Source organism: Carya illinoinensis, chromosome 1 (assembly GCF_018687715.1).
Source record: "Carya illinoinensis cultivar Pawnee chromosome 1, C.illinoinensisPawnee_v1, whole genome shotgun sequence".
NCBI lineage: Eukaryota > Viridiplantae > Streptophyta > Magnoliopsida > Fagales > Juglandaceae > Carya > Carya illinoinensis.
The window spans coordinates 41,647,498-41,675,492 of record NC_056752.1 but is presented as its reverse complement, the minus strand read 5'-3'; the positions used below and the strand labels follow the sequence as shown (position 1 = coordinate 41,675,492).

General features: G+C 35.9%; 2 protein-coding genes across 2 annotated transcripts; both read left to right on the top strand.

The window, feature by feature from the left end:
* Positions 1 to 1,566: 1,566 nt before the first annotated feature.
* LOC122302883 (adenylate isopentenyltransferase 5, chloroplastic-like) lies at positions 1,567 to 3,327 on the top strand. The gene is made up of 2 exons (XM_043114337.1): positions 1,567 to 1,948; positions 2,223 to 3,327. Exon 2 carries the CDS (start codon positions 2,230 to 2,232, stop codon positions 3,220 to 3,222), a length of 993 nt encoding a protein of 330 aa, XP_042970271.1. The 5' UTR covers positions 1,567 to 1,948; positions 2,223 to 2,229; the 3' UTR covers positions 3,223 to 3,327.
* A 17,430-nt stretch (positions 3,328 to 20,757) lies between these two features.
* Positions 20,758 to 27,414, top strand: LOC122274583 (DUF21 domain-containing protein At4g14240-like). Its single transcript, XM_043083613.1, has 13 exons — positions 20,758 to 21,157; positions 21,264 to 21,340; positions 21,869 to 21,952; positions 22,063 to 22,176; positions 22,557 to 22,640; positions 22,783 to 22,854; positions 24,286 to 24,353; positions 25,035 to 25,122; positions 25,240 to 25,313; positions 25,402 to 25,780; positions 25,878 to 25,924; positions 26,013 to 26,094; positions 26,889 to 27,414. Exons 1-13 carry the CDS (start codon positions 20,917 to 20,919, stop codon positions 26,997 to 26,999), a joined length of 1,521 nt encoding a protein of 506 aa, XP_042939547.1. The 5' UTR covers positions 20,758 to 20,916; the 3' UTR covers positions 27,000 to 27,414.
* The last annotated feature ends 581 nt before the right edge of the window (positions 27,415 to 27,995 follow it).

Here is a 27,995-nt window from a genome sequence, read left to right as displayed (position 1 = left end):
CACATATTACTACCCCTATTCATAATCAACTTGATCAAAGTCTAATTTGGCTCGATTTATATTATTAAATGAGCTATTTAAGTGTATACTCAAAATTATGATTAATTATTAGACTATATAACTCACATGAAATTTGCTCAAATGAACATACATATATACAAATTTTGAGTAACTTCATAATTACTTTTCTTAAAGTATTATTGATAACTGGCCTATATGAAATATCTTAGATATATAAATAAAGTTATAGAATATAATATAAGTATTTTATTTAATCAAAAGGACATGCATAATTTGGAACACAATTAGCTAGCAATCATTAATTGAACTAAAATTAAACGATTACAAAGCTTGAAGTACTCGTACTAGTATTTGTTCTAACTCGAGGTCGTCTGTAGTACTACTTACCTTAATTATAAGAATGGTAGCTAGCTGTACTCTTGTCTTCTCATCACCATGATAGAAATAATAATTAATTATTTAATTAGGTATCAAACCGATCATAACTAAAAGTAAATTAATCCTATTTGGCCACTGCTTTGTTCCACCCAAAATGTTGGTGATATATACGGGTTCTTTCAACTTTCTAAGGGAGAATTAGGACATCATGAGAACTTAGACCCAAATGAAGAAAAAATATTTATGAGGAATAAACAAATAGCGCCGCTAGCTCGATGATCTAGGCCGGGAATCCTATAATGAGCCACTACTTTTGTACAATGAGTTGACTAATTTTTATTTAGCCAAAGTTAATTAAAATAACACACCATGATCATGTAGTACCTTTGAATTAATAATTAATTAGGTCCATAAATTAATTTCCATTTAATTATATATATATATATATATATATATATATATATATATATATAATCAATAATATTTATCATGATGATGATCAGGCGAGGCCACTAGGTCCCGTCTCTCTTTAATTTATTCCCCATCCCTGTTTAACCTAGCTAGAAACCACGATACTGATATCATGGAGGCGGTCCGATCCCGAATTAATTACATAGTTTCTACATGTCATTTTAAAACCAATTACCTGTTCATCATGTAGTACTGTCATCACAATATCGACTACTCAAATTTGCCCTTATAACCCTAGCTTGGCTCCATGATGTATACATGCATGCATAGACCTATATATTAATTTTATAGGAAGTGTTAGCAAGCCGAGCTGCAAGATCACACTTATAATCAATTATAAGTACTCGAAGAAAGGAATCCTAGCTGAAACCCACACAAATGGTGATCTTTGCCACTGTCCTTAATTCCTTAAGAATATAATTAAGACCATGCAAACTCACTTTTATTAATATTATTACCTGTACGTACTATATTTATTCAGGCCGAATATTATTGATGATAATAATTAATATATATTAATATATAATAATTAGATCATGTGTCATGGGTGTACTCGAGGTTCCGGGCCACACGGAAAATCCCCTGCAAACCCCTTGCTTGTTAAACTCTGCTCCATATAAATTCTAAGCTCTCTCTTCAGCTTCTGCTGCAAGTCATATCTGAACTTGGTCAGGAGTACTGATGAAAATGTACTTTACGTCATAAATCCTCCAAAACTCCTTCAGAGAGTGTTGTGCATATATAGTTCTCTTTTCTTTTCTTTTTTCCCGGAGAATATATACACACACATAGAGAGAGAAGATAAAATTTCTATTCGTTTTGTGGTTCATATAAACAGAAGATATCTTTTACATACCTACAAAAAGGGAAAAAACAAGCAAACCCATTTCCTGCACTAGATTTCCTTGATATCTGTTGCGGCCCTTTATTCCACGCCTTTTCTTTTGCAGGGCTCTCTCTCTGCCCCGTACGACCCCTCTCGATCTCTCTTTTTCTTTGCGTCTTTTGTGTATACAAAGAGAGAAATTGTACGCTACCATTTTCTGCACAGGTCTCCGCGTTTTCATATATCTCAGAGGTACGGTGGTCCTAGAAACCATGTGGGGTATTTTGATGAATTTCCGTATGGCGTCTGTTTACATGACTGTATTCTGTAATCTTATATACCCTGGGCTAATCTCAGTTTAATCTCTTCCTTAACTCACTCGGCCATGCATAGACTTGTAGTCTTATCTCTCCCTTTCTCCCTTTATTTTTTTTTAGCATAATTATGACGGCTTTTACTTCAAAGTCAATCCTAGCTAGATAGCCTGTTTAAATTATTAAAATATAACTCTCGGTCAACTTGGCAGGTTTAAAATGATGAGAACTTCACTGTCCGTCTGCAAACAAGTTCAGCCCCTCGTGAACTTTCCTGGAGTACCGGTCCTCGATATGGAATTGTTCCGTCGGAAAAACAAGGTTGTGATTGTAATGGGAGCAACTGGCACCGGCAAGTCAAGGCTCGCTATCGACTTGGCCACTCGTTTCCCGGCCGAGATCATAAATTCCGACAAAATGCAAGTTTACAAAGGACTTGACATCGTTACGAATAAAGTCACCGAAGAGGAGTGTCGAGGGGTCCCACACCATTTACTAGGAACTATGGATCCTGACTCCAACTTCACAGCAAACGATTTCTGCCATCATGCTTTTTTGGCCATGGAGTCTGTTACCGGCCGCGACCGGCTCCCGATCATTGCCGGTGGCTCCAATTCTTATATTGCGGCGATGGTAAACCAACGTGCTGAATTTCGAATGAAGTACGAGTGTTGCTTCCTCTGGGTCGACGTATCCTTGCCTGTGCTCCATTCCTTTGTATCAGAGCGAGTCGACCGGATGGTGGAAGCCGGTTTGGTGGACGAGGTGAGGAAATTGTTCGACTCAGAAGCCGATTATTCGCTAGGAATCAGGCGCGCAATCGGTGTGCCTGAAATGGATAAATATTTAAGGATAGAAGCCACTGCCGATAAGAAAACTCGTGCTCGACTTCTTAAGGTAGCCATTGAGAAAATCAAGGAAAATACCTGTCTGTTGGCTTGTCGCCAGCTGCAAAAGATCCATCGTTTCCAGAACAAGTGGGAATGGAATATACATCGGCTCGACGCCACCGAAGTGTTCCGGAGGCGGAGCCGCCTGGAGGCTGAAGAAGCGTGGGAGAAGCTCGTGGTCAGACCGAGCGACCTCATCGTTGACCGATTCCTGTACGACCAAAGTCGTCATGTGTCCAGTAACATCGTATCACACGACGCTGCGGCCGCTGTCATCGGCTCGCCAATGCCGATTGGAGCCGTGGCTGCAGCGACACGCTAATGTTGGTGGGATCCTCAGAATCTAGAAAGGACCATACCGTCTTAAGATGTAACGTGGCAGCTGGTACTCCGCCTCTCCTCTAATTTATTTTTCTTTATAGATTAATTATTCACGGTACAAAAAATAATAATAAGGAAAAATAAAAATGAAATAAAAATAGGGATTGTGGAGTGAGAGGTTGTTATCAGGTCGTTATAAGTAGTACTTCACATTTGGTGGCCGTACAGTTTGGGAAGCATTTTAGAAAGCCGCGCATGCTGTTGTACAACGTTGCTTCCTTTTTCTCCATAGTTTTCCCTTTCTTCCCGTACGTGCTTGAGTTCCTTCTGCGTGGCGCGCGCCTGCATCAATCATGATAAAGTTGGCTCCTTGTTCAGGGGTGGTCCACCCGGTCTGAGAGGGTCGGATATTAATACTGTGTAAGTAGTCCAAAGTCCAATAAACCCGTAGACCCCACGGGATTATAACGTGAGAGAGAGTGGCGTTTTGGTCTTTATGGTACGTGTGACTGCCCATGTTTTGACCTTGTGAACTGTAATATTTTTGGCACCCATTATTGTATTTACATAAAAGATTGGAATATATGAATATCTAAAACGGGTGTCTTTGTCCCTCTATTAATGCTTGTTAGCACGATTAATCTCCATCCATCTCATGGGAGTGAATATGCCATGATTTGACGGTTGATGTCGCAGTCAACGGTTCTGATCGAACGTGTCCAAGTACTATTCCATCTTGATAGATTTTTATTTGGGTGCAATGTTTTTTTTTTTTTTTTTTTTTTTTTTTTGGGGGGGGGGGGGGGGAATCTTGAAAAAGGGACAAAATGGGAGCGGAAGCAGTTGTAATTGGTAGGGTCAATCAGGACCCTTTATCAATATCCTCGATGCTACATCATTCCAAAGCTTCTCTCGACTGTATAAAATGGGTGGCCTTTATATATACCCACTCTTTTATTTTTTTATTTTTAAAAAAGTGCACTGGGCCCCCAAGTCAGGTAAAAAAAAAAAAAAACAACTTTTGTCTTCAAGCATCGTCCCTTGATATATAGCTCATGAATCCATGATCATATATATACTTGAACGTCCAAGGGAAAAAGAATAAAAGCGTTGCATTATATTATATGCATGTATAATTAGTTGTCAATATGACTTTTCACTAAAGACGCTTTAGTCTTTCGCTTTGCATCCAACATATAAGGAAAGCGAAGTGCATGCATGGTAATGATTTTCTAAAGCTACTTCGAATGGTATCTGTCTTCATCACATCTTGCATTGGGAGAGTATATATTTTGCAGGAAATGGTATGTTTTTATAGTAATTAGTGCACAGACATGGCCGGCCTATATATAATATATAGTTAATTTGTGCAGTGCAGAAATATATATATATATATATATATATAGTTTCAATGTAAAGCAAGCATATGCATCATTTCAGGAAGTCTGTGCATGTCAAGATCACGTACGGAACTATAAATTATAGAGTTTTAATTTACAGATCAAAAGGCTCATGATCAACATACAGTACACGCACACTCGTGAGAAGCCTAACAACTCAGCATGCAGCGGATTCTGAAAAGCTTGGGAGAATAAAGAAGCTGCTGGACAGTGGATCGAGCATATAAACAAGGGAATTTCTGCAAGCTAGGACCCATCATGTCTCTGTTGTTTCTTAGTTTTGCCTAATTCCCTTGTGCTTCCTCTTGTGATTATACAGCTAGCCAGGGGTTCACATGCAAAATTAAACTTGATCGTGTGTGTGTGTGTATATATATATTGCAACTTAATTAGCTATATAGGTTATTGATATGAACGAGGCCATGCATGTCAATGCATGCATGCAGTAAGCTTGCTTTTAGGACTACTAATATCGATCCCAAGTACTAACGCGCGTTACGATATTATAATATGCATGCATGGTTATTTTCGGGTATTATGTCTAATTAACTTTGTTTTCCTCTCTAGAGATCTCTTGAATGCATTAATTTGTTGCATTAATTTATAGTACTGGCTGGAGTACTGAACAATATTCGTGGCCAGTAGGGCTGTAAATGAACCAGTCTGTTCGATAGGTCGCTCGGTACTCGCTCGGTTAAACTCGAATCGAATTCGACTCGTGAAAAAAAAAGCTCGTTCATTAAAGCAGATGCTCGCTCGATTTGTAAATGACACATACTCGACAAAACTCGACTCGACTCGACTAAGGCTCGTTTAGGCTCGCTCGTTTATGCTCGAGTCGACTCATTAGCTCGACTCGATTAAAACCCATTCATATATTAATAAATATATACATACACCTATGCATGTATATATGTATTAGCTAATAATATAAGCATACCACTTTTATAATTAAATATATAATATGTATTCTAATTACTTATATCTATATAGTAAATATAATCATAGGTATATTTTATAATTTGTATAATAATTAGTTGATAAAATTTAATAATTTCATATACTAGTATGTGGAAACCATATATGAAATAGATATATTCTATCATATTAAGTATATGTATTAATAATATATGTAGGCATATAATATATTGTTATTTTGGATAAATATCAACTAGTTAGATATTAATTATTTATAAATTTTTTAAAATTTTATAATTTAATAGAGGTTCTACTTATTAATTGTATAAATTCAATATTAATTCTTTTTTATTTATTTATTTAATTTATTAATTATTAAATCTAATTAAAAAAATAATTCAAGTTCGAGCTCGAGCTCGAGCTCGACTCGACTCGAACTTGTTTGTGGGACGAACTCGAGCTCGAGCTCGAGTTGAGATTTCAACTTATCGAGTCGAGCTCGAACAAAGAATTAAAAAAAAATCTCGAGCTCGGGCTCGAGTATTTTGAGTCGAGCTCGAGTTCGACAAGCCAAAGCTCGGCTTGACTCGGCTCGATTATAGCCCTAGTGGCCAGTAAAACCTACATATATAGCTAGGGAGGCGATAGCTATGAACCGGATGAGTGAGAATCCTTTTTTTACACCCACTAATAGGCACATGACACATTGCAATTATAGCAAAATAAGTATTAGAATTGCATGTAGGCTATTCTCACAAAATCATCTTCTTCCACCATCTCTTTTATCCCCTCTCTTTCTCTCTCCTACCCTCAACTCTTTCTCTCTCCCCTTCGAAGGTGGGTATCTCACCGGCCCCCCTCAAGCCTGAAATAAAAAGAACTGTCAAGTTCCAATCCTCTATTAATCACATCAATTGAAGAGACATTTTTTTGGAGAAATATGGGAATGTTTATGGGCATTAATATATCTATAACGATTGAAGAAACACTTTTTTGGGTATTATTCCATGTCCAAATTCAAAGCAACACATCCTATTAGCAAGAGAGGGAGGCATGTCTCATTATCGCTAGAGGGACGTATTGGATGCTTATATTACTGGCAATATTGATGCCCAGGAAAACATTGACATGCCAAATTGAAGAATATTTTTCTTTTGTTTTGAATATTGAATCTCAAACATACACCACAATATATTAAATGGTGACAGCAACCGGCCTGTACCACAGCTTTACATAACAGCTAGAGATGGAGGAAATTAATCAGGAAGGTCTTGCTGAGAGAGAGCGCGCGATTGGGGAGAGCAAAGGCCGGACACCTAATCAGGTTTGAAGCTTTTCCCATATATATATATAATTACATTAATTAATATATATTAGATATGTACCACAAGCTGTCTAGTAGCTAGCGTGTGCATCACATGATATATGACGGTACGAGACGAAGTTATACGTACCATCACAACTAGAGATCGAAAACGAAAGATTAGTACGTACGCGTACTGTGTGTCATCCAAAAACAAACAAAAAGAAAAGAAAAAAATCTTAAGGGCCGGAGCATGTGACCCTGGTGATCAGTTTTCAGGCAGTCTCTTTCGATGGATAGATCAGAATATTGTAAGGATAAAATAAATATCTTCTTCAGAAAGTGTCATGCGTACTAGGGAAAAGATTAATGTATGGTACTAGAATGTGAACGGCCCGGCCATCTCTGTTTTTTGTGTATACCCTAATTTGTACGTTGAGAGTCTTTAATTTCGAGGGGTATCGATGCACTGCATATCGATACTTTGTTGGAGAATCACTAACTGCATGCGATAACATGATCTTCTATTACTTTATTTTTAACTGGATATTTCTGGACACCTGACTATGTCATTATCAGTCTTCCGCACAAGGCCAGATGTATATGTTAGGAGGGTAAGGCCATTGAGATGAGACTGAGACCAATTAACCACCAAATTCAACGGATGAGAGATTAAGTCAAGGTTCAAAAAATCAGAATTGGGTTTGAAATCGTGTGATTCAATAAATTAAATTGGATGATCCATGACTATTTTGAATTGATTATTTCAATATTGATTGTTTTGGACGTGTTCCACTATCATAAATGCAACCGTTCACTGCACGATGTAAAGAGACTCCGGCGTGATACTCCAAGAAATATTCCAATGTTTAAGTCAGTAAAATGTATCACACAAACTGGTAATTAAGAATTCAAAGATAAATTACTATCAAGGATTATCTGGTATCTATAAATTTCTATTTTAAACTAGATTAGCACTATATTGGATCACCTCCATGTGATATCTATCTTGCATTGTATTTACCAGTTTAGATCATCACTCAGTAACTGAAACAACCACGTACATGCATGAAATTCTTATTTTCTCATGAAGAGTGACAAATTCTTATCTTCCCATGAAGAGTGGCGTGTAGTGTGTTGAGCTCTGCTGGACTTGGACTCTTTAATTTAATTTAGTCAATAGAGAGCTTTTTCTAATGGGCTTAAATACCAAATGAGCTCTCCATGATTATTTTGAATCGATTATTTCAATATTGATAAAAGTATTAAAAATTATATATAATGAAATTCAAGTATTTAATCTTATTTATAGAAGAATATAAAATATAAATTCATTTACTAGTTTCAATAAAAACATGATACGAATATAAATAGTTTCAATAAATATGTAATCTATGCATTTAACCTCTATTATAGATTCTTTTTTGCCTCATATAGGAAGAGGCTCTGAGTGACGGGTCCATCGGATTAATGGGTTGTATGCACAACCCTAGAAAGAGGATAGAGACCATTAAGTTATAAGTTCATGAAAAATGTAGTATTTTATAAACAACTTCAAATATAATACAAACTACTCATCAAGCTTCTAGTTTTTCTACTCAACTAACTAGAATAAAGAATTACATGTTTTATCTTTCGAGTTTTTTGTGATTGATTTTTTTTTTTTGAAAAATAGATTAATTAATTCATTCATGAAAGTGAAGTTATAATTATGACCTAATTCATACAGGAAAAATCTCAAATTATAAGCCAACTACTCACGGTTGGGACTCTACCAGTACGCAAATTCATTTCTAACTGATATGGTCTTAACTTCTATAACTTTCTATAGACCACACTTTGCCTAAATCAAAAATTTCAAACCCCACCCTCTAGAGGAGAATAAGACTTTCACTGTATGGACAAAATGTCCAAAAGTCTATTTATTTTTAATTTTTACCTAAACATAAGAAAATAACAATAAACATAAAGAAAGATGTGAAAACGATGAATTACAACTGTAGATCTACATTTTCAACTTGAATGAAAGAAAAATACAAGAAACAAAGAAACTATGGTGACGCGTGAGAGCCACTCACCACACTAGATGTGTGGAGGTTAGTCGAATCTGAAGAAACCGAGGTCCTTAGTCCCAAAAACATTGCACGTGGCGGCAATAGCAGCACCCTATAATTAGTATGTATATTTCTATCATATTTTTGTACAATAAATTAAAAAGAAAAAACTCAATTGTTAAACAATTTAAAAATAAATATAATTTTCAATTAATTGAAATTGGTTTAAATCGATCTAAAATCAACTAGAATAGGTTTAAACCGGTTGATTGAAACGATTCGGTAGAGAATTCAAAAAACTCACTAAAATCGGTTCATTTGTTTACCGATCTAATTTGAATCAACTTACTCGACTTGAATCGAATCGTATCGTTTTTTGGGAATTTTTATGTCATAATTTATGTGAGTATACGCACCCAGCCACCCACAATAGATGGGTATTTGAGCCCGTTTCTTTGGGATAAGATCCATCATATGGGACCAAGCTGCAACTGATATTATCCTTGATTTCTAATTTTATAACATTTTGAAGTTTTATACTTTGTGCATGACAGAGATTAATTAGATCCTAAAGGCATGGTACTTAGATGAAATAAGAACATTCCACTATATTATAATAGCTTGCAATGAATATTGTAATTTTTCAGCTATAACTTTCTAGAAAATTGAGTGGTATCAAATTTTGTAGTGATATATCAACATCAATTGCACTAAAAAGAATCATCAAAACTAAACTTTGAGTTCCATTAATATTATATAATATGATACCGAAAGTTCTCCATGATTAAAGATTCTGCAATTCATGTTATTTTGGGTAAATTCATGTTAAATTAATTATTCATCCAAGAGAATACTACTACTCAATCAATTAAAACGAATTTAATTAATTTATAATTAAGCTCGACCGAGCCAGTGGTGAAAAGCTGAGAACCCGATCCCTTGATCTGATCTCCAAAGAAAAGATTAACAAATTAAGGAGTACTAATGATATATAAATGACTTGTCTTGTCATATATATACCTAATTAACTATCATCGATCGAATCCATATGTGCACGTGCGTACGTGCATTAATTACTTTGGTGACGGATATATTTTAAGATCTTTATGCTCTCCCATTTATGCGTGAGGTGTGATGATAATTTTATGAATAATAATAAGATTGTTTATAAATAATAATGAGATAATTTAATTTAAATATTTTTAAAATTTTAAGAAATAAGGGAAAAAAATTAAATAAAAAATATTATAAAGTTAAAATATTGTTAGAATGTAGGTTTTTAATATTATTTTTGTTTGTAAATTTGAAAAAGTTGTAATTATTTTTTATTTTTTATTTAAAAATTTGAAAATGTTGTAATGATTAGTTTAAAAATTTTGTATTTGAGTTATGTTTGGGAATAAAATGAAATGAGATCAGATGAAAATTTTGTGTCTCATTTGAGACCCCAAACCTGCCTTAAGTTTTTGTGTGGATTTAAAAATCATCTCAACTCATATTATCTCATCTGATCTAATTATTACAATTTTTTCAAAATTTTAAATAAAATATAATAAATAATTCAATTTTTTCAAATTTCAAAACATGAATAGTATTAAAAAATTATATTCTAACAATATTTTATTTAACTTTTAACTCTCATTTCATTTTATCTCAACTTAACTCATTATCCAAATCTCCCATAATTCTCTTGTACATTAACTCAATATTCCTCGGTAAAACATCTAGTTTTATACCCTATGCTAGCTTCATGAATTGTACAGAACAAGGCAGCTAAACCCTTAGGATAAGAAAAATGTTAAAGGTAACTGCACCATGTAATCACCATGCAACTGGCTCCACATTAGTAAATAAAACGACTGTGTTTCATTTAAAATATATTTTTTGATTCTTCTCCTCCCTCTTCTTCTACCTCATTCTCGTTGATGACAAAACCGTTACTACCCTTCTTCACCAAAACCTTCAAAATCTGCAGGACATAAACTCTCTGCTTCACTACATTTATCTCAGTGTTGAGATGAGATAATGGTTAGGCCCTCAGGCTCAGGAAAGCACAAATTTGCGAAACTTGTGCTCATCTGCGTAGGCTATTCGGATTTGCACTCGTCGCTGATTTCCTCCTCCACCCCTTTCGATTGGACTTCTATCGCTCGGAAAACACCTTAATATTTTCCCATAAAAGATGAACCAAAGGAAATTGGCTGGCTTTGCAATACATTTGAACAAGATTCGTTCCCTTCCCAGTTATGTATGTGAGATGAAGTCTTTTCATTGATTGGATGCTCACTTCAATGAGCTACATGGCCTTCCTCTTGCGATTGGAAGATTGACTAATCTTGAAATTCTCACTCTTAGCAGTAATTTTAGTGACCTAAAGGAACTCCCTTACACATTTGGCAATTTGAAAAACCTCAAGGAACCTGATCTTAGCAACAATCAAGTCCATGCTCTTCTTGATACATTTGGTCGGCTTGACAATTTGACCAAACTCAACTCGGAACAAAATCCTCTTGTAATTTCGCCAACTGGGGTTGAGTGAAGGAGTTGAAGCTGTCAATATTTCCCGCATACAAAGAATTAATTTCTTCCACCCATTTGCCCAAAAAAGACCAAAAGATTTACAGAAGTATGAAAAAATAAAAAGCAAGTCTACCTTATGATGGTAGACCTAGATCTGGAAATATATTATTTTCTTAATATTCTTTTGAAAACTTCATATGGACTTAAAATTTGAGCAAACAACACTTAATCTACGGGCAAGGATTCACAATGTAGATGGTTTACAGATGAAAGAAACATTTGCAGATAGTTTATGGATGGTATCTCGCATTTTCCAATTAGATGGTACATTGGATTTTTCTAGTTAAAATGCTGCGATTGTCTTCTCAATTTACAGATGGGTTTCGAAATGGGTTTGGGTTTGGGCGTTTCTCTCTTCTCAGATGTCTTTTGCTGCTTAGGCGTCTTCTAAATTTTCAATTTTTTTTTTTTAATTTATGTCGGACAATGACATGGCAAACTCGATTACCCAATGGTTGCGCATGGCCAATTGTACGTAGCAAAACTGTTAGGATAATGATACATGCCATTCAACATTTTTTTACAACTTTACTTTAAATATAGGACAGTCTTGAGAAATTTTGGAATTTAAATAAAAGAATTTGTATTTGTTTTTTTTTTAATTATTAAAAGACTGTTAGATCTTCAAAGAAATCTTATAAAATGAAACTTATAAGCTCACGTAATTTAATATATATCATATGTTAGAGTTTTATAATCTAACATAGTTTGATAACACAAACACAATTTATAGGATCTTTTTATGTTGGCGTTGTGCAAGAATTTCAAAGCCATTTTTCAGAAGAAACAAGCTGCTTTGACATTGAAACATATATGTAGAAAGTTTGGCTTGGTTTGTTTTCATAAATTATCTTAATTCAACTCATCTTAGTATTACAATTTTCTCAGATTCCTGTACAAAATAAAATAAACAAGAGAAAACCTTGAAACCGGGTGGGTGTAAGTTCTATTTTTACACCTACTAGTGGAAAACAAACACGTATGCGACCTATATAAATTATAATGAGTGTGCATACAAATAAACCCCCCTCTCTCTTTTCCCCTTTTTCTCTTATTTCTTTCCTCCTCTCTAGTAGCACTTCTTTTCCTCCCTTCCAAATTTCTTGTTTCTCTTCTTTCCCGAATTTCTTCTTCTCATTCGATTCGAACCTAACTTATTCTCATGAAGCCCTTCCTCTCCTCTCCTCTCCTCTCCGATTCAAACCCACTTCTTCCCCTTCAAGAAAACCTAATAAACCCATCGTCTTCTCCCTCAGTCAACTTCTTATCCAGATGAAAAAGAGAAAAATTGGTTTTAAAGTAAAATAAGCCTGTGACCAACAACACATGTCTTGGATCAAAATTATTGATAAAAGGAAATACGCAATACAGCCAAATGGTTGCACAGTTGTTGTTGCTGTTTTTGTTTTTTTAATTCCTTAATAAGAAAGATTCACATGCCTTGGTGGTAAGAAGTAGAAAAGATCTCCGCATAGTGAACCTCATTTGTGGAAGTACAATAGAAAAAGTGCAACTGATTGAAGACCATCGGTATGTAAACAAAAGATATTTAAATGGAAGCAAAGAAAGTATGCTTAATAATCTGATTTGTTTGATCAATCTATCTATAGTACTACCAGAGAAGTCTTCTCTCTCTATTTTCTCTCTCAAGGAAAAAGTGAGGTGAAGTTTTAGTGAGGGCAGTTATAACGGAAAGGGGGGAATATCCTCTTAGAGGGTGACGGGTAACAGAACTGGCAGGGATAGTGTGGTGGCTAGAAGGGGTAGACACGGCGGAGGAAGGTGGAAAAGATGAATGTATTGGAGGAGAAATGGAAAAAGTTTAAGCTCTCAGAGGGCGAGGCAACAAATATTGTATATGAGGAAGAGGAAACAAAAGGTTTACAGTACAAGGAGGATCGAAGTTTAGTGTGCAAGGTTTGCTCGGTGAGAATAGTTAGTGGAGTAGTGCTTGAGTCAACTATGGCAAAGGTTTGGAGGATCAGTAAGGCTGCGATCTTCACAGAGGTGAGTACAAATATCTTTGTAGTAACTTTTGAAACACAAGCTGATAAACTGGGGGTTTGGGAGGGTAGACCTTGGTTATTCGACAATCATCTGATGGCATTGAAGATGTTTGATGGTTTGACTCCTCCACAAGGGATGGTGTTCGATCATGCCTGTTTTTGGGTTCGTATGCACGACCTGCCCTTATCTTATATGACTAAGACCCGGGGTGAACAAATTGGGGGAACAGTAGGGAGGGTGGAGGAGGTGGTAACTCAAGAGGATGGTAGTGGATGGGGTAACTATCTCAGGGTTTAGATTAATTTGAACATTACACAACCTCTTGCTCGTTGTAGAACAATAATGGTGAAAGGAAAAGAAATGTGGATTCCTTTTAGTTATGAAAAACTACCAAGATTCTGTTTCTCATGTGGATGCATGGTTCATGGGGCAGAAGGTTGCAACAACAAGTATGGAAAGGAAGAAGGTGAAGAGCAGTATGGATCATGGATGAGAGCAAGCTCAGGACCACGGGCAAGAATCTATACCAATAACAAAACTAAGAGTGAGAGGAAAAATAAAGGAAAATATGAAGAGGAGGTGGGGGGAGGAAGAGAGAGAAGGACTGAAGAAGGGGTAGGGGAAAAAACAATTTGGTGTGGGGAAAGGAACTATAAGAGGGAAATGGAGTTGGTGGAGGTGGAAGGTAATGGAAGTAAGGGATTGGTGAATTCAGAGGAGAGTATAGGTAAAATGAAAAAAAAAATCAGAGAGAGAAAATACTACGAAAGAAGGTTTAAACAGAAGTGTTGATAAGAAGGGAATTAGTATGGGGAGAGGAAGTGAGGAGGGGCTTAATGAAGGGGATGCTGTTATCTATGAAGCAGAAATTCAGTTAGAACAGGAAGTTGTTACTAGGAAAAAGCTAAGTAGTAAACTGAATAAAGGGGAGGTGACTTTGCAAGAATTGAGTAATTAAATTGAAGTTACAATACAAAAAAAAGGGGAGTGGAAAAGGAGGGCTCGAGCTAGAGGAGGGAATACTGAGACTGCAGGTAATAAGGGGAAAAAAAAAACAAAAAGGATGGGGGGAGAGATAGGAGGGATGAATCAGAGTAAAAAAGCCAATTATGGAGGAGGGCAAGAGGAGAGGGTGGAAGTAGCTATGTTTCAAGTTGAAAAGGTGGAGGCTGTGGTTTAACCCCAACTATCATTATGAAACTCTTAAACTGGAACTGCCGAGGATTGGGGAATCCTCAGGCAGTTCAAGACCTCTGCAAGTTAGTAAAGGTAAATAAATCCAATATTGTTTTCATTATGGAAACAAAATGTAGTAAAGATAGTTATGATTGGTTGAGAAGGAGGATGAATTTTGAAGGCTGTTTTACAGTGCAGTCAATTGGTAGAGGTGGGGGTTTGCTAATGCTCTGGGATGACTTAGTAAGGGTGGAAATTGTGAATTACTCTCAAAGACACATAAATACATGGGTGGGAGATGAGGAAGCAAGTTCGAAGTGGCTATTCATAGGTTTTTATGAGCAGCCAGATTTAAGTAAAAGGAAAGAGTCATGGGAACTTTTGAAATCACTTAAACCAGAAGGGATGGAAGGCTGGCTTATTGTAGGGGATTTCAACGAAATTCTTACTAATGATGAGAAGCAAGGAGGAAGGGTAAGGAATGAAAGACAAATGTCAATGTTTAGGGAAGTACTTGAAGAGGGCTGTCTTCATGATCTAGGGTGGAAGGGTGATAAATTTATTTGGAGTAATATGCACGAAGGTAATACATTTACAAAGGAGAGGTTAGACAAAGCTTTAGCCAACCCAGCTTGGGTTAAGGTTTACAATGAGGTATGGGTTGAGGTTTTAGCTGCAAGAACTTCTGACCATAAACCCTTATTAGCTCATATTATAAAGGGGAGGGAAAGGAGGTGGGTAAGGAACAAAAGCTTCAAATATGAAGATAGTTGGGTCTTAGATGAGGAATGTGATGTGGTTATAAAGAGAATATGGGATAAAGAGGTGGGAAGAAGGAGTTCTCTAGAAAGTGTAGAGACTCTATTGTTAAGAAGTAAGGAGGTTTTTCAAGGGTGGAGCAGAATGGGGGGAAGAAGGGATGCCAAGGTGTTAGAAGAAAAAACTGCAGAGTTGAAAAATTTACAAGAAAAAGAAAGTGAACATTCTGTAAAGGAAATAAAGAAAGTGTAGGAAGAAATAAGGTTGCCGCTTGAACAAGAAAGGTAAGGTAGAGACAAAGAGCTACGAGGAATTGGTACAAGCATGGTGATAGGAACACAAAATATTTCCATACTTGTGCTAATCAAAGGAGGAAGAGAAACTTCATTAACCAAGTGGTAAGTGAGCAAAATAGGTTGGTGAAAGGTTGCAAGGAGATTGAATGGATTTTCAGTTGTTATTTTGAGAATTTGTTTACCTCAACCTGCCCCACTCATGAAGAGTTGGAGGAAGTGCTAAAATGTATGGAGCCCAAGGTAACAACAGAAAGGAATCAGAGACTTGCAAAGACTTTTACTCGAAATGAGGTAGAAGAGGCACTCCATCAGATGACACCATTAAAGTCACCTGGACCAGATGGCTTTGGAGCTTGTTTTTTCCAACATCATTGGAGTACTATAGCAGATGAGGTGTGTGTTGCTGTGCTTTCAGCCTTGAATGGTAATTCTTGGACTCCTTCACTCAATTATACTTTCTTAGCTTTGATTCCAAAACTTAAAGAGCCTATGTTGGTAAGTGATTATAGGCCTATTAGTTTGTGCAATGTATTGTATAAACTAATCTCAAAAACCATTTGTAATAGATTTAAAAAGGTATTGTCTGAAATTATAGCTCTCACTCAAAGTGCCTTTTTGCCTGGGAGGATGATTTCAGACAACATCATGGTGGCTTATGAGATGTTGCATTCCATGAAAACAAGAAAGAAAGGGAGTATGAGAAGTATGGCTATAAAGCTTGATATGTCAAAGGCCTATGACCATATTGAATGGGTGTATGTGGAGGCTATGATGAGGAGGTTGGGTTTCTGTGATAAATGGATTTCTCTCATCATAAATTGCATTACCTTGGTGTCTTTCTCACTTTTAATTAATGGGAAGCCAGGTGAAAAGTTTTATCCTTCAAGAGGCTTAAGGCAAGGCAGTAGGATCCCCTATCCCCCTATCTTTTCATTATGTGTGCTGAAGGTTTAAGCAGCCTTCTTAATGTTTCAGAATAGCAAAGGCTTACAAAAGGAATTCAAGTGGTTAAAGAAAGAATTAGTGTAAATTATTTGTTATTTGCAGATGATTGCATTTTATTTGGTAGAGCTAAATTGGAGGAATGGTATCATTTGCAATGGGTACTAAAAAAATATGAAACGGCCTTGGGCCAGTTTTTGAATAAAGAAAAGACATCCATTTTTTTTCAGTAGTAATACAAGAAGATATGTGAAGAAAAGCATAGTGGTAGCAGGAGGGGCTGTGGCATGTGGCAGTTATGAAAGATACTTAGGTCTTCCAGCCATTGTTGGGAGATCAAAGTATAACACCTTCCGAATCTTAAAGGAGAGAATATGGCAGAAAATCTCTAGCTGGAAAAACAATTTTCTTTCTCAAGCTGGGAGAGAGATCTTGATAAAAGCTATATTGCAGGCAATCCCCACCTTCACGATGAGTGTTTTTAAGCTTCCCCTCAAGTTATGCAATGAGATTAATGGTTTGTTATCTAAATTTTGGTGGGGAAGACAGAATAAAGAGGGTGGGATTAATTGGAGAAGATGGAAAAAGATGGGAGAGCAGAAGAGGCGGGGGGAATGGGGTTTAGAGATCTAAGTAGCTTTAATATGGCCTGCTTAGCTAAACAAGGGTGTAGGCTTATTCAATATCCAAACTCCCTTGTGGCTGCAGTGTATAAAGAAAAATATTTCATGAATTCTTCTTTCATGGATGCAAAGGTAGGCCTGAGACCTTCTTTGATATAGAAGGGTTTAAGGGAGGCTAGTGGTTTGTTAAAAGAGGGTTTAAGGTGGAGGGTAGGGAATGGAAAACAAATAGAAATATGGGGCCATAAATGGTTGACCAAACCATCCTCCTTTGCTGTTCAATCACCCATCTTTGTTCTGAATAAAGAGACAAAAGTTGAAGCACTTATATTAGGCTAGAAAGGGGAATGGAATATAGATTTGGTTAATCAGATTTTTGAAAAAGAGGAAGCTGAAATGATCCTTAGCATACCTCTTAGCAAAGGCAATGTGGAAGATAAACTAATATGGGGGCCTTCTACCAAAGGAGTTTTCACAGTAAGAAGTGCCTATTTTCTGTAGTTGGATAGGCTGAGAATATGCAAAGGGGAGTCATTGAGGCATGGAATGATAGATGAAAGGTGGGGGAGCATTTGGAAATTGGATGTGCCAAATTCAGTAAAGGTGTCTTATGGAAGGCAGGAAATGACTTATTACCTACTAAGCTTAATCTTTTCAAAAAGAAGGTTGTTGAAGACCTTAGATGTCCAATCTGTTATGAAGAAAAGGAATCAGTGATTCATACCTTATGGGAATGTGTTGCAGCAAATGACGTGTGGGGTGATGAGCAGAGCTATGTGAAAAAATGGAAGAGGATAGGCAGAGGCTTTATGGAGCTATGGGAGGATTTGATGGAAAGATTACAAACAAACCAGGTGGAAGAAATTGTTGTGCTGTTAAGAAAGGTTTGGATGAGAAGAAATGAGGCAATCTTTGAACAGAAAATGATGTTCCCCAAAAAGCTACTGTCAGCTGCAAATGAGGGTTTAGAGGAATACCAGAAGACTCAACAGGAACAAAAGAGGGTGTTCAGTGCAGAAACGAATGTAAGTGGTGTAGGAAACAAATCTAAATGGAAGAAATCAGAGGAAAATGTTATCAAAATAAATTGGGATGCTTATTTAGATGTGAATAAGAGGGTGATGGGGATTGAGATTATATGTAGAGATAAGGAAGGTGAAGCATTGGTGGCTGTTAATGATAGAAAGGAAATGGTAAACAAACTAGACATAGCAGAATGTTATGCACTTTGGAAAGTCTTGAAACTTTGCAGGGACCTTAATTTTCAAAGGGTTACTTTTGAAGGTGATGTCAAGACTATTATCATGGCTGTAGAAAGTGAAGAAGAGATGCTGACTTGTTATGGACCTTTGATAAACGACATTAGATAGGTTTTAAACATAGATTTGAATGGAATATATAATTTGTTTATAGAGAAAGTAATACAGTTGCTCATTCTTTAGCTAAGAAAGCCTTACTTTTAGGGGGTGAAAAAATCTGGGTTGAAGAAGTCCCTGACTTCATTGTTCAAAGTTTGTCAAGAGACAAAGATTGAAATGGTTGAGTTGTTCTTAATGAAATATAGAGGTTTCCTTTCAAAAAAAAAAAAAAAAAAAGAAAATCTGATTTGTTTGCATTCTGTTTTCATTTATTTTTCTAGCCAATTGAAACTTCAGGGAGCAGGGATGTGGGGGCATTCGTCAATTTAGTGCAAATGGAGGAGGGAGAGGGAAAGAAAGAAATTGACGAATCACTTGTATGTTGGTACAACTCGAAATTTTTTGAGATGCCTATATGGCTATTCCTGATTGGCATGTGTGAAAACAAAATCTACACCTGACCGACTAGAAGCGCAATTCAATAAATAATTTAATTTTTTTAAATTCTAAAACAAAAAAATAAACAATTTAATTTTTTAAAATTTTAAAATAAAAATAATACTAAAAAAATATATTTTAATAATATTTTATTTAATTTTTAATTTTAGTTTCAACTGTTCTAATTTCATCTATGAAAATAAAGAGGCCTTAACAACTATGCAATCCACGTAGCTAGGATCAGGCCGATCAAACCAACAAGGTCTACGGCAAGAACCACAGCCTTCGCGATTATAGCAGCAGTAGCTAGTAGAAAAAATTCACCTTGGGCCTGTCCGCCATCACAATTGGGCCCTCAAAAGGCCTTAAATGGTTTTTGCTTTTCCAACATTTGGATCTAAAATATTGTTATATCATCTCTAAAATGAATATAAAAATTTTATGTGAAGTGGATTTTATGTATTTTATTATTTTAATTAGTTATGTCATATTTTTTAATATAAAATAATTATTTTAACTAAATACATCTGGAGCTTATAGTAAATATAAGAAAATAACGTAATAAAACTCATTTGTAAATGAAAATTTTATTTTATTGACAAAAAAACTATAGATTTATTTTATAATAATATACATAACAGAATATTTATAAAAAATATGAAAATATATGTCATTGAGTGGATTCGGATCTTTTTCGTATGGGCAATCAGACATACACGCGAGTTGAGTCAAGGGGGGATTACTCCACAATCCTTAACCATGACACGGGTTTACAGCACGACCGCCGTTAGATCCTCACGTGCCCTTTTTGTGGGGATGCTATCCTAGATTCCTAACGAAGTTTCATTGATTCCGCCACGTGATCACGCGATCACACCCTCTGATTCTCTTTTGTTAATTAGAATAATGATAACGTTCTACTTTACTACTATTCATCCATTATTTTTTTATATTTAATTTTTAAAATTTTTTATTTTATTTTATAATTAAGAAAGTAAATATTAATAAAATTATATATTTTTTTAATTTTTTTAATAATTAAAGATGTTAAAAATCTATTTAAATAAAAAAAATAATTTGAAATGAATTTGATGATAAATGGGGGCAGCAGATGGGTAATGATTACTATCCCATCACTAACCTATTAATTATAGGGTGTTGTTGGTGTGTCGCCAGTTTTGACCGCGTGACTACTCGTAGAAATTGCACATTGTGTTTTATATATTTTTTAAATATCTCTAAATATTTTAAAAAAATAAAAAAATATATCAATATAATTAATATATTGATATATTAATTAATTAATTAAGAATATCAAAGGCCTGTCATCTAGTTGGCATAATCTCAATCTCAAAATAGAGGTCTGAAATTTAAAATCTTTCTTATCCAAATGTATTAAAAAAATTATTAAATAAAAAAAATTAAAGAAAAATTAAATTTATGTACGGACAAACTCTCCAGAAAAATACTTTGATTCCGAATTCGGACTCAAAAAATATTTTTCAAAGTGGTTTTTTGTTTTTTTTAATTTCGTAATTAAATAAATATTTTTGAATCATATTGCGAATTTTTTTTAAAATAAAAATTTAAAAATATAAAAAAAATAAATGAAATGAATGATTTATTTTTATTTATTTTTATTTTTTATTTTTTGCTTCTTTCGATGACAATTCGGGCTGCATCCGGGGATGTAGTGGGAGCCGTAGGACTCTTTCCTCAACTATAATTCAGCGTCACCAACTAGCCTTTAGGACCGGCGAACTCCAGCCAAGAATAGTTAAAATACGAACGTCGAAGAAGGATCGAGAAGGAGAAGTGGAAGGAGAGTGAAAGCAGGCGCGATGCACCTGACAAATGCCGTCATGGCGACTCGGTTGCTGACTAGTAAACTGGAATTGGAGGTTGGCGAGAGCAACATATCGTTTGGATCGGTTTTGTGGTTCTTGTACGCGGGGCTATCGTGCTTCCTAGTCCTCTTCGCCGGGATCATGTCCGGCCTCACCCTCGGCCTCATGTCCCTCAGCCGCGTTGACCTCGAAATTCTCCAGCGTAGCGGCACCTCCACCGAGAAAAAGCAAGCAGGTTCCGTTCCATTTCGAAATCCGGCTGCTTTGTCCCCGATTGCAATTACCGGGTTCGTTTCGATTTCAAATTATACTTTATATTGTTTTGTTGGATTTTTGTGCAGCTACTATACTTCCGGTGGTACAAAAGCAGCACCAGCTTCTTGTGACCCTGCTTTTGTGTAATGCTGCTTCCATGGAGGTAATTAAGTTCTTGGAATCTATGTTTCTGATAATATTCGTGATAAATTTGGTTTGAATTTCATCCGACTCTTTCGGATCAATATCAATTTGATCCAAGTGTTAAAAATCTGATAGGATGTTTGAACATAGTTTGCGTCAATCCTTAATCTAGAATTTAACTAGGTGTTCTTTTGTATACACGGGCTATGCCTATTTCATTCGTATGAATAAAATCTTCTTATTACTTATCAAAAAAAAAAAACATAGTTTGCGTCAATGCATGTATTTAGATAAACGGGGAAATTTGAGAACCTGATAAATATGAGATTCTAAAGAGGAAATTATCCGCCAATACGAAAACATGATAATTTATTTTTGTAAGTGTACGAAAACATGATAAATAAAATGAAAAATTACCAAAAGGAAAATCTCTTTGGCGTTATGTTTATTCAAGTATTGAAGATAATGGCATTGTTATATTTATACCACTAATTGACCATGTTTAGTTGCATTTTCAGCTATTGGCTTTGACATTGGCAATGTGCAGGCCCTTCCTATTTATCTGGATAAACTTTTCAATGAGTACGTCGCAATCATACTTTCTGTAACTTTCGTTCTTGCTTTTGGAGAGGTATGCTTTTTTACCAACTCTCATACTTTTGCCAGTTTGGCTGCATTGTTTGAAGCCACAATTTATTTATTTGAATAGGATCAATTATCATGCTTCCTTTCATTTTTCAGGTTATTCCACAATCAATATGCACAAGATATGGACTTGCTGTAGGGGCCAATTTCGTATGGCTTGTGAGAGTTTTGATGATAATTTGCTATCCAATAGCTTATCCCATCGGAAAGGTAAAATAGGTAGAATAGAATCCAGGATTCTGATAATTTCTTGTTGATGTGAGATTTGTCTGGTCGCTGTTGCTCATGTGAGGTGGTTCCAGAGAAAATTGCAGCATTTCCCCCACCCAAACATTTGGAAAATTTACAGTACCTTCCTTATCTGTAAAACAGACATGTAGAATGAAGCTGTTGTATAATTTTATCATCCTTTATTTATATGTCCCGAAATAGCTCAATAATGGAGAACATAAGTGAGGACCTGAGGTTCCATATGATATCAAAGAACACTTTCACTAAACTTATGGCTCAATTCATGCCCTCAATCTTCTACTTCTGGTAGTCTTTTGACTGATATTTACTCCTAAATACTTCAAATATACCTGGTTCAGGTTCTGGACTGTGCACTGGGACATGATGAGGCATTATTTAGGCGAGCTCAGCTAAAAGCTCTTGTCTCCATCCACGGCAAGGAGGTAAAGCCCTTTGGAGTTAGTATACATAAAGCACTGAAATGATCACTTGTTAAAATCATTGGTGCCCAGAATGCTTAAGCTGCCTCAATGTATCTTGGGCCTTTCTCTTCTTACTATAGAGTGTTGCTCTTTTAATGCTTAGGCTGGGAAGGGAGGTGAACTTACACATGATGAGACGACGATTATTAGTGGAGCACTAGATTTGACTGGGAAGGTAAAAAAATGTAACTCGAACTGGTATATTTGTGGCTGTTTTTATATTGTTGTTGTATTTGAGCATTTTTAGAATTTCCAGAGTTAGTCCTTTAATTTTAAAATATAAAACGAAAAACATTCTCGAGTACAACGGAGGAAATTTCTTACATCACTCTTTTATTTATTGATTTGATAAGTAGATGATTTTATTAATGATGATAGGTATAGCCCAAGTACATAAGATGGTATACAAGAGATAAGACCAATCTAGGTTGCAATAATGGAAACAAGAAAGCCATGAAAATCTAGGCCATTAAAGTCTACAACTATGGCCCATAGAAATAGAGTTCTAAAAAGGAAAGATCTAAGTTCCTCTATTGTCCACTCCTTATCTTCAAATGTCTGGTCATTACGCTCCTGCTTAGGCATCACATAATACAGATAGGGAGCATCTTCCATGCGGCTTTGATTTGTGGAAAACCTCCTAGCTGTGTCCAATTGGCCAAAAACTTTACCATTGTGGCAGGCATTACCCAAGCTAACTCTATTTAGCCAAACACTTCAATCCACAGCACTTGAGCAATCTCGCAATGTAGTAAAAGATGATCCACCGTCTCATCGGATTTCTTTCACATGCATCACCAATCTAATATAATCACCTTGCGCTTCCTCATATTATCTGTTGTCAAAATCCAAGTACAAAATGCTGCTTTTGGGGGCACCTTATTCTGCCAAATCTTTGTCCAGGGGAATTGATTATTCGGTGAGTGTGTGAGGGACTTGTAGAAGGATTGAACCGAGAATGTACCCTTACCTGTAGATACCCACCACAACGCGTCAACTTGTTGTCCATTCGGTTTTGCAGAATACAATAGGCTAAAAAAGTCCTCAAAGTTACCAACTTCCCAATCTTATGCCACCAAGTGATGTTCCAATGGGCTTGATCCCCCGATAACAACATGAGATCCGCCAAAGCTTCTTGTTCACATTCAACCCGGAAAACTAAAGGAAAGGAGTCCTTTAGGGCATTATTTCCACACCATATGTCATTCCAAAATTTCATTCTAGAGCCCGCTCCCATCACTCTTTTATTTATTTGCTCATTTATTTTTGTATTTAAGTTTTTGGGGAAAGAAGGGGAGGAGACGGGAAAAAGGGGGGAGGGGGGGCATGCTTTGATGGTTTACAGCACTTGCTTATAATGTACATTTCTCAAGTTGCACCTACATTCTTCCTTCTCTTCATTCAAATTTGACAGCTAGCTATGATTTGATGGGAACAATTAATATTGGGATTTTGAGTTCTTCAAAATGCTTCGCTATGATCATACTTCTCCAAATGGCTTTGATCCATTGTTTCTAGATATTGCCTTTTCTATAACCTAGACGCTTATTATTTTTGGGTAGCATTTCAAAGTCACTCTTCTTGTTTTGTTTTTCTTTTTACTCAGACTGCTGAAGCGGCTATGACACCTATTGAATCAACCTTTTCCTTGGATGTCAATTCAAAGTTGGACTGGTAACTTCTGCAGCTGACTAAATTTTGTTGCTATTTTTTATTCTCTTTATCCATCTGCACAATCAAGATGCCAAGAGTTGGGTTTACTTTCTAAATCTCTCTTATCACTTTACCACCCAGAGTCAAATCCACTCCTTTATAATCAATTCCTGCTTCTGAAACTTGTTGGAGTTTGTGAAATTTGTTTTCGTGGAGATCATTGTTCTTCTATCATTATATTAAAAGGCAAAGATAAAGATTGTGATGAATATGGTTCGGAATAGATGTTTAGGGTGTGTTAAAAAGTACCTATTCATTTTGACGAAAAAATATCTTAAGAAAATTGTAATGTTGCATCCATACATCCTTCTATGTCATTCCACCCATGTGCCTAATCCTTCTCTGCTATGGTCTTCTAGTCTAAGTGCATGTGCCTTTGCAATAGATAGCAAGTTTCTTTTCATACGAATGCCTTTCTTACTTTTTGACAAGTAAATGGAAATGAATATTGACTGGCTTACTTCTTTTAGTTAATGTAGCAATTCCATCTATCTTGTGACAAAGCTTTGAAAAAAAAAAATTGAAATGCCAGTCATCAACACTAATTTAGTTTGTCCATTCTTAGTAGAAGTTCTAGAATACTAGTATTGAATTTATCCTTCAATGATGTTTTTATGTATTGTTGCAATTCTAATAACCCAGGGAAGCAATGGGAAAACTTCTTGCACGGGGTCATAGTCGAGTTCCTGTCTATTCTGGAAATCCAAAAAATATAATTGGACTTTTGCTGGTGGGTCCTAAATTGAAGCTGTTGGCAAGATTTCTTACCATATATGTATTAACAGCTTAGACATCTTCTGATTATGTAAATGGTTTATTTCTCCCTCTTCTTTCACTTTGGGATTAGGTGAAGAATCTACTCACTGTACGACCTGAAACAGAGACTCCTGTCAGTGCTGTTTCCATCCGCAGAATTCCAAGGTATGCTGTTTTCTTTGTAGATATGGTTATTATCTCTGTCTTAGAACTAAGTATGGATATTGACTGCTGTGCTGCGGGCTGTCCCCAGGGTTCCAGCAGATATGCCTCTGTATGATATATTGAACGAGTTTCAAAAAGGTAGCAGTCATATGGCAGCTGTGGTGAAGGCTAAGGGGAAAGGCAAGACACTTCCTCTAACTTTCAATGGAGAAAAATCCGAAGAGAACAAAGTCACTGATGAAAACTCTCAACTGACTACTTCTTTGCTATCAAGGCAGGATGAAAATTCAGATAGTGTTTCTGTTGACATTGACAGGCCTTCCAGGCCTACCTATATGAATAGGCCACCCTCTTTACCACATAATGATGTGGCAACAAATAATTTGTCTCAGTTTTCAGAGGATATTGAAGATGGTGAAGTCATTGGTATCATCACCCTGGAAGATGTATTTGAAGAACTTCTGCAGGTAATTTGCATCCCTCATTTATCTATTCCCTTTCAGTCCATACATTTCTTCAATTGTTGTGAGACTTTAAAAGTGATGATTTAATCAATCAATACAGGAGGAGATTGTAGATGAGACAGATGAATATGTTGATGTTCATAATAGGTAAATTGGAGTTATAACCATAAAGATCTGATGAAAGTAAAATGAAAATAAAATGACAATGGATGTTATTGGGGATTTGGTTTTGTAGAATCCGTGTGGCGGCAGCAGTAGCTGCTTCATCAATGGCACGAGCTCCATCAATTCGGAGGCTAACGGGGCCTAGGGGAGCAGTAAGTAAACATTATTTGTTACCCAAATTTGGTCAGTATTCTATTATTTGCTCCTTATCTATCAGCTAAACTAATCTTTGTCCAATGTGAGGAAGACAACATATGTATCGAGAATGTTTAAGCGCTGAGACTCTCCTTTTACTAATACAAAAAAAAAGTGCTGAGACTCAGGTTTCTTTAAGATAGTATTCAGAAAACATGGATTGAAATGACAAACTGATATCAGGGTCCCTGATTTTATCTGTAGTGCTTTTAGGACTGCTAGTACTTTCTGTTGGGGAATATTATTTCCAAATCTCTTTTAACCCTAAAATGTTTGAAGCGCATCCTCAACCGATCAAATATAATAAATAATGAACTGATTCCTTAACTTGAAAGTAAGGAATTACTGCCTTTACAATGGATGGTAGGTTCGTAGTCATTACATACCCTTAGGATAGGCTATTTAATTGTGGCTTACTGTCAAGAAATATGTTAATGCCTGGTTAAGACAAATTGAGATGAATTTGAATTGTTATCTTTGCATTCATTAAAAAGAGTGGGCTTGAAGGAAAAAGTAGGTTACTTCACTTCTAAGTAGTTGTTTTTATTTGACCACACACACACACACAAAAGATTTGGCCTTAAACTCCTTGCAGACTATTTGTCGCAATTGTTTGAAGTACAGATAACGACTTTCAAGAGATTTACTTATGTGGCTTACTGGTTGCAAAACACCGTATTACTTTACCCATGCAAAAGTTGTCTTTGTGGTTGAAGCTAAATCTGACTGTTTTCTTGCTACAATTCACTAGGGAGGCCAAGACAAGCAAGGGCAAACCCCAAAGAAATCTTCAGAAGATGTTTTAAATACCACAAGGTCACAAGGCACTTCCAATGAACCTCTTCTTGGTCATAAGAGATGAACGTATTCTGCAGTCAAGTCGGAATGTCTTGATCCTTGTCATCATTCGGGAAGCGGTTATCATTTCCATGTGGAAAAGGAAAAGGTGGCGGTGCTGATTGCAGGGAGGGAGGAAGAAAAATAAATCCATGAAATGTTTTTATATCGTCTTGGAAGTTTGATGCTGTATACTACTCTGCCAAATTATCTCCACATAGGTGGATATAAATATGTCGAGCTATGAGCCTCTGTCTAGGGCTCAATGTAATTTTGTGAAGAACGCCACAGGAAAAAGGTTTTCTACAAATAGAGGATACATATTAGAACCCTAAACATGCCTTGTTAGTTTTTTATTTCAATGTAATTTGTTACTGAAGTATGTGCATAACGCATTATACACAGCCAATTATATGTGAGCTTCTCAATTTTTGTGGCCATCTACTTGAAAAATCGAATAAAGCATTAAAAGGGGGAGTGGGCAGGTTTGGAAGCAGGAAATCGGGTAGGATTTTGTTTTGTGCAATGATCATAAAACAAGTCTTTCTTTGGGCTGAACAAAAACAACTCCCAGGCCCTCTTAGTTGATGATGGGATGGGATCGGGGTTGGAATGAGGATTGGAGCTCGCTTGATGGACCCAAAAAGGTTAACAAAAAAGTGAGAAACAAAGTAAACTACCACGCATTTGCTATAAACAATTGATCCTACCTACAAACGCATACGATTGTATTGGCAAGTCTGTTTATTGACAATACACTAAACACTCACTAATAAAAAGGTTTTGCTATGTACAAGCAAAGTCACGTATTAATCTGCATATCAATATTGATTCTTTTATATTCAAAATTTAAATTAGCACCATTTTTAATAAAATTTACTTTTGGTTATGAAACTAAAAGAAAAATGATATTGCAAGAGAAAGAGGATATTGCAAGAGAAAGAGTTGTTATTCTAATGCAAAACTTGATTGTTTACAAGTGAATTATACCCATATATATAGGAGTACAAAGGAGTAGGTA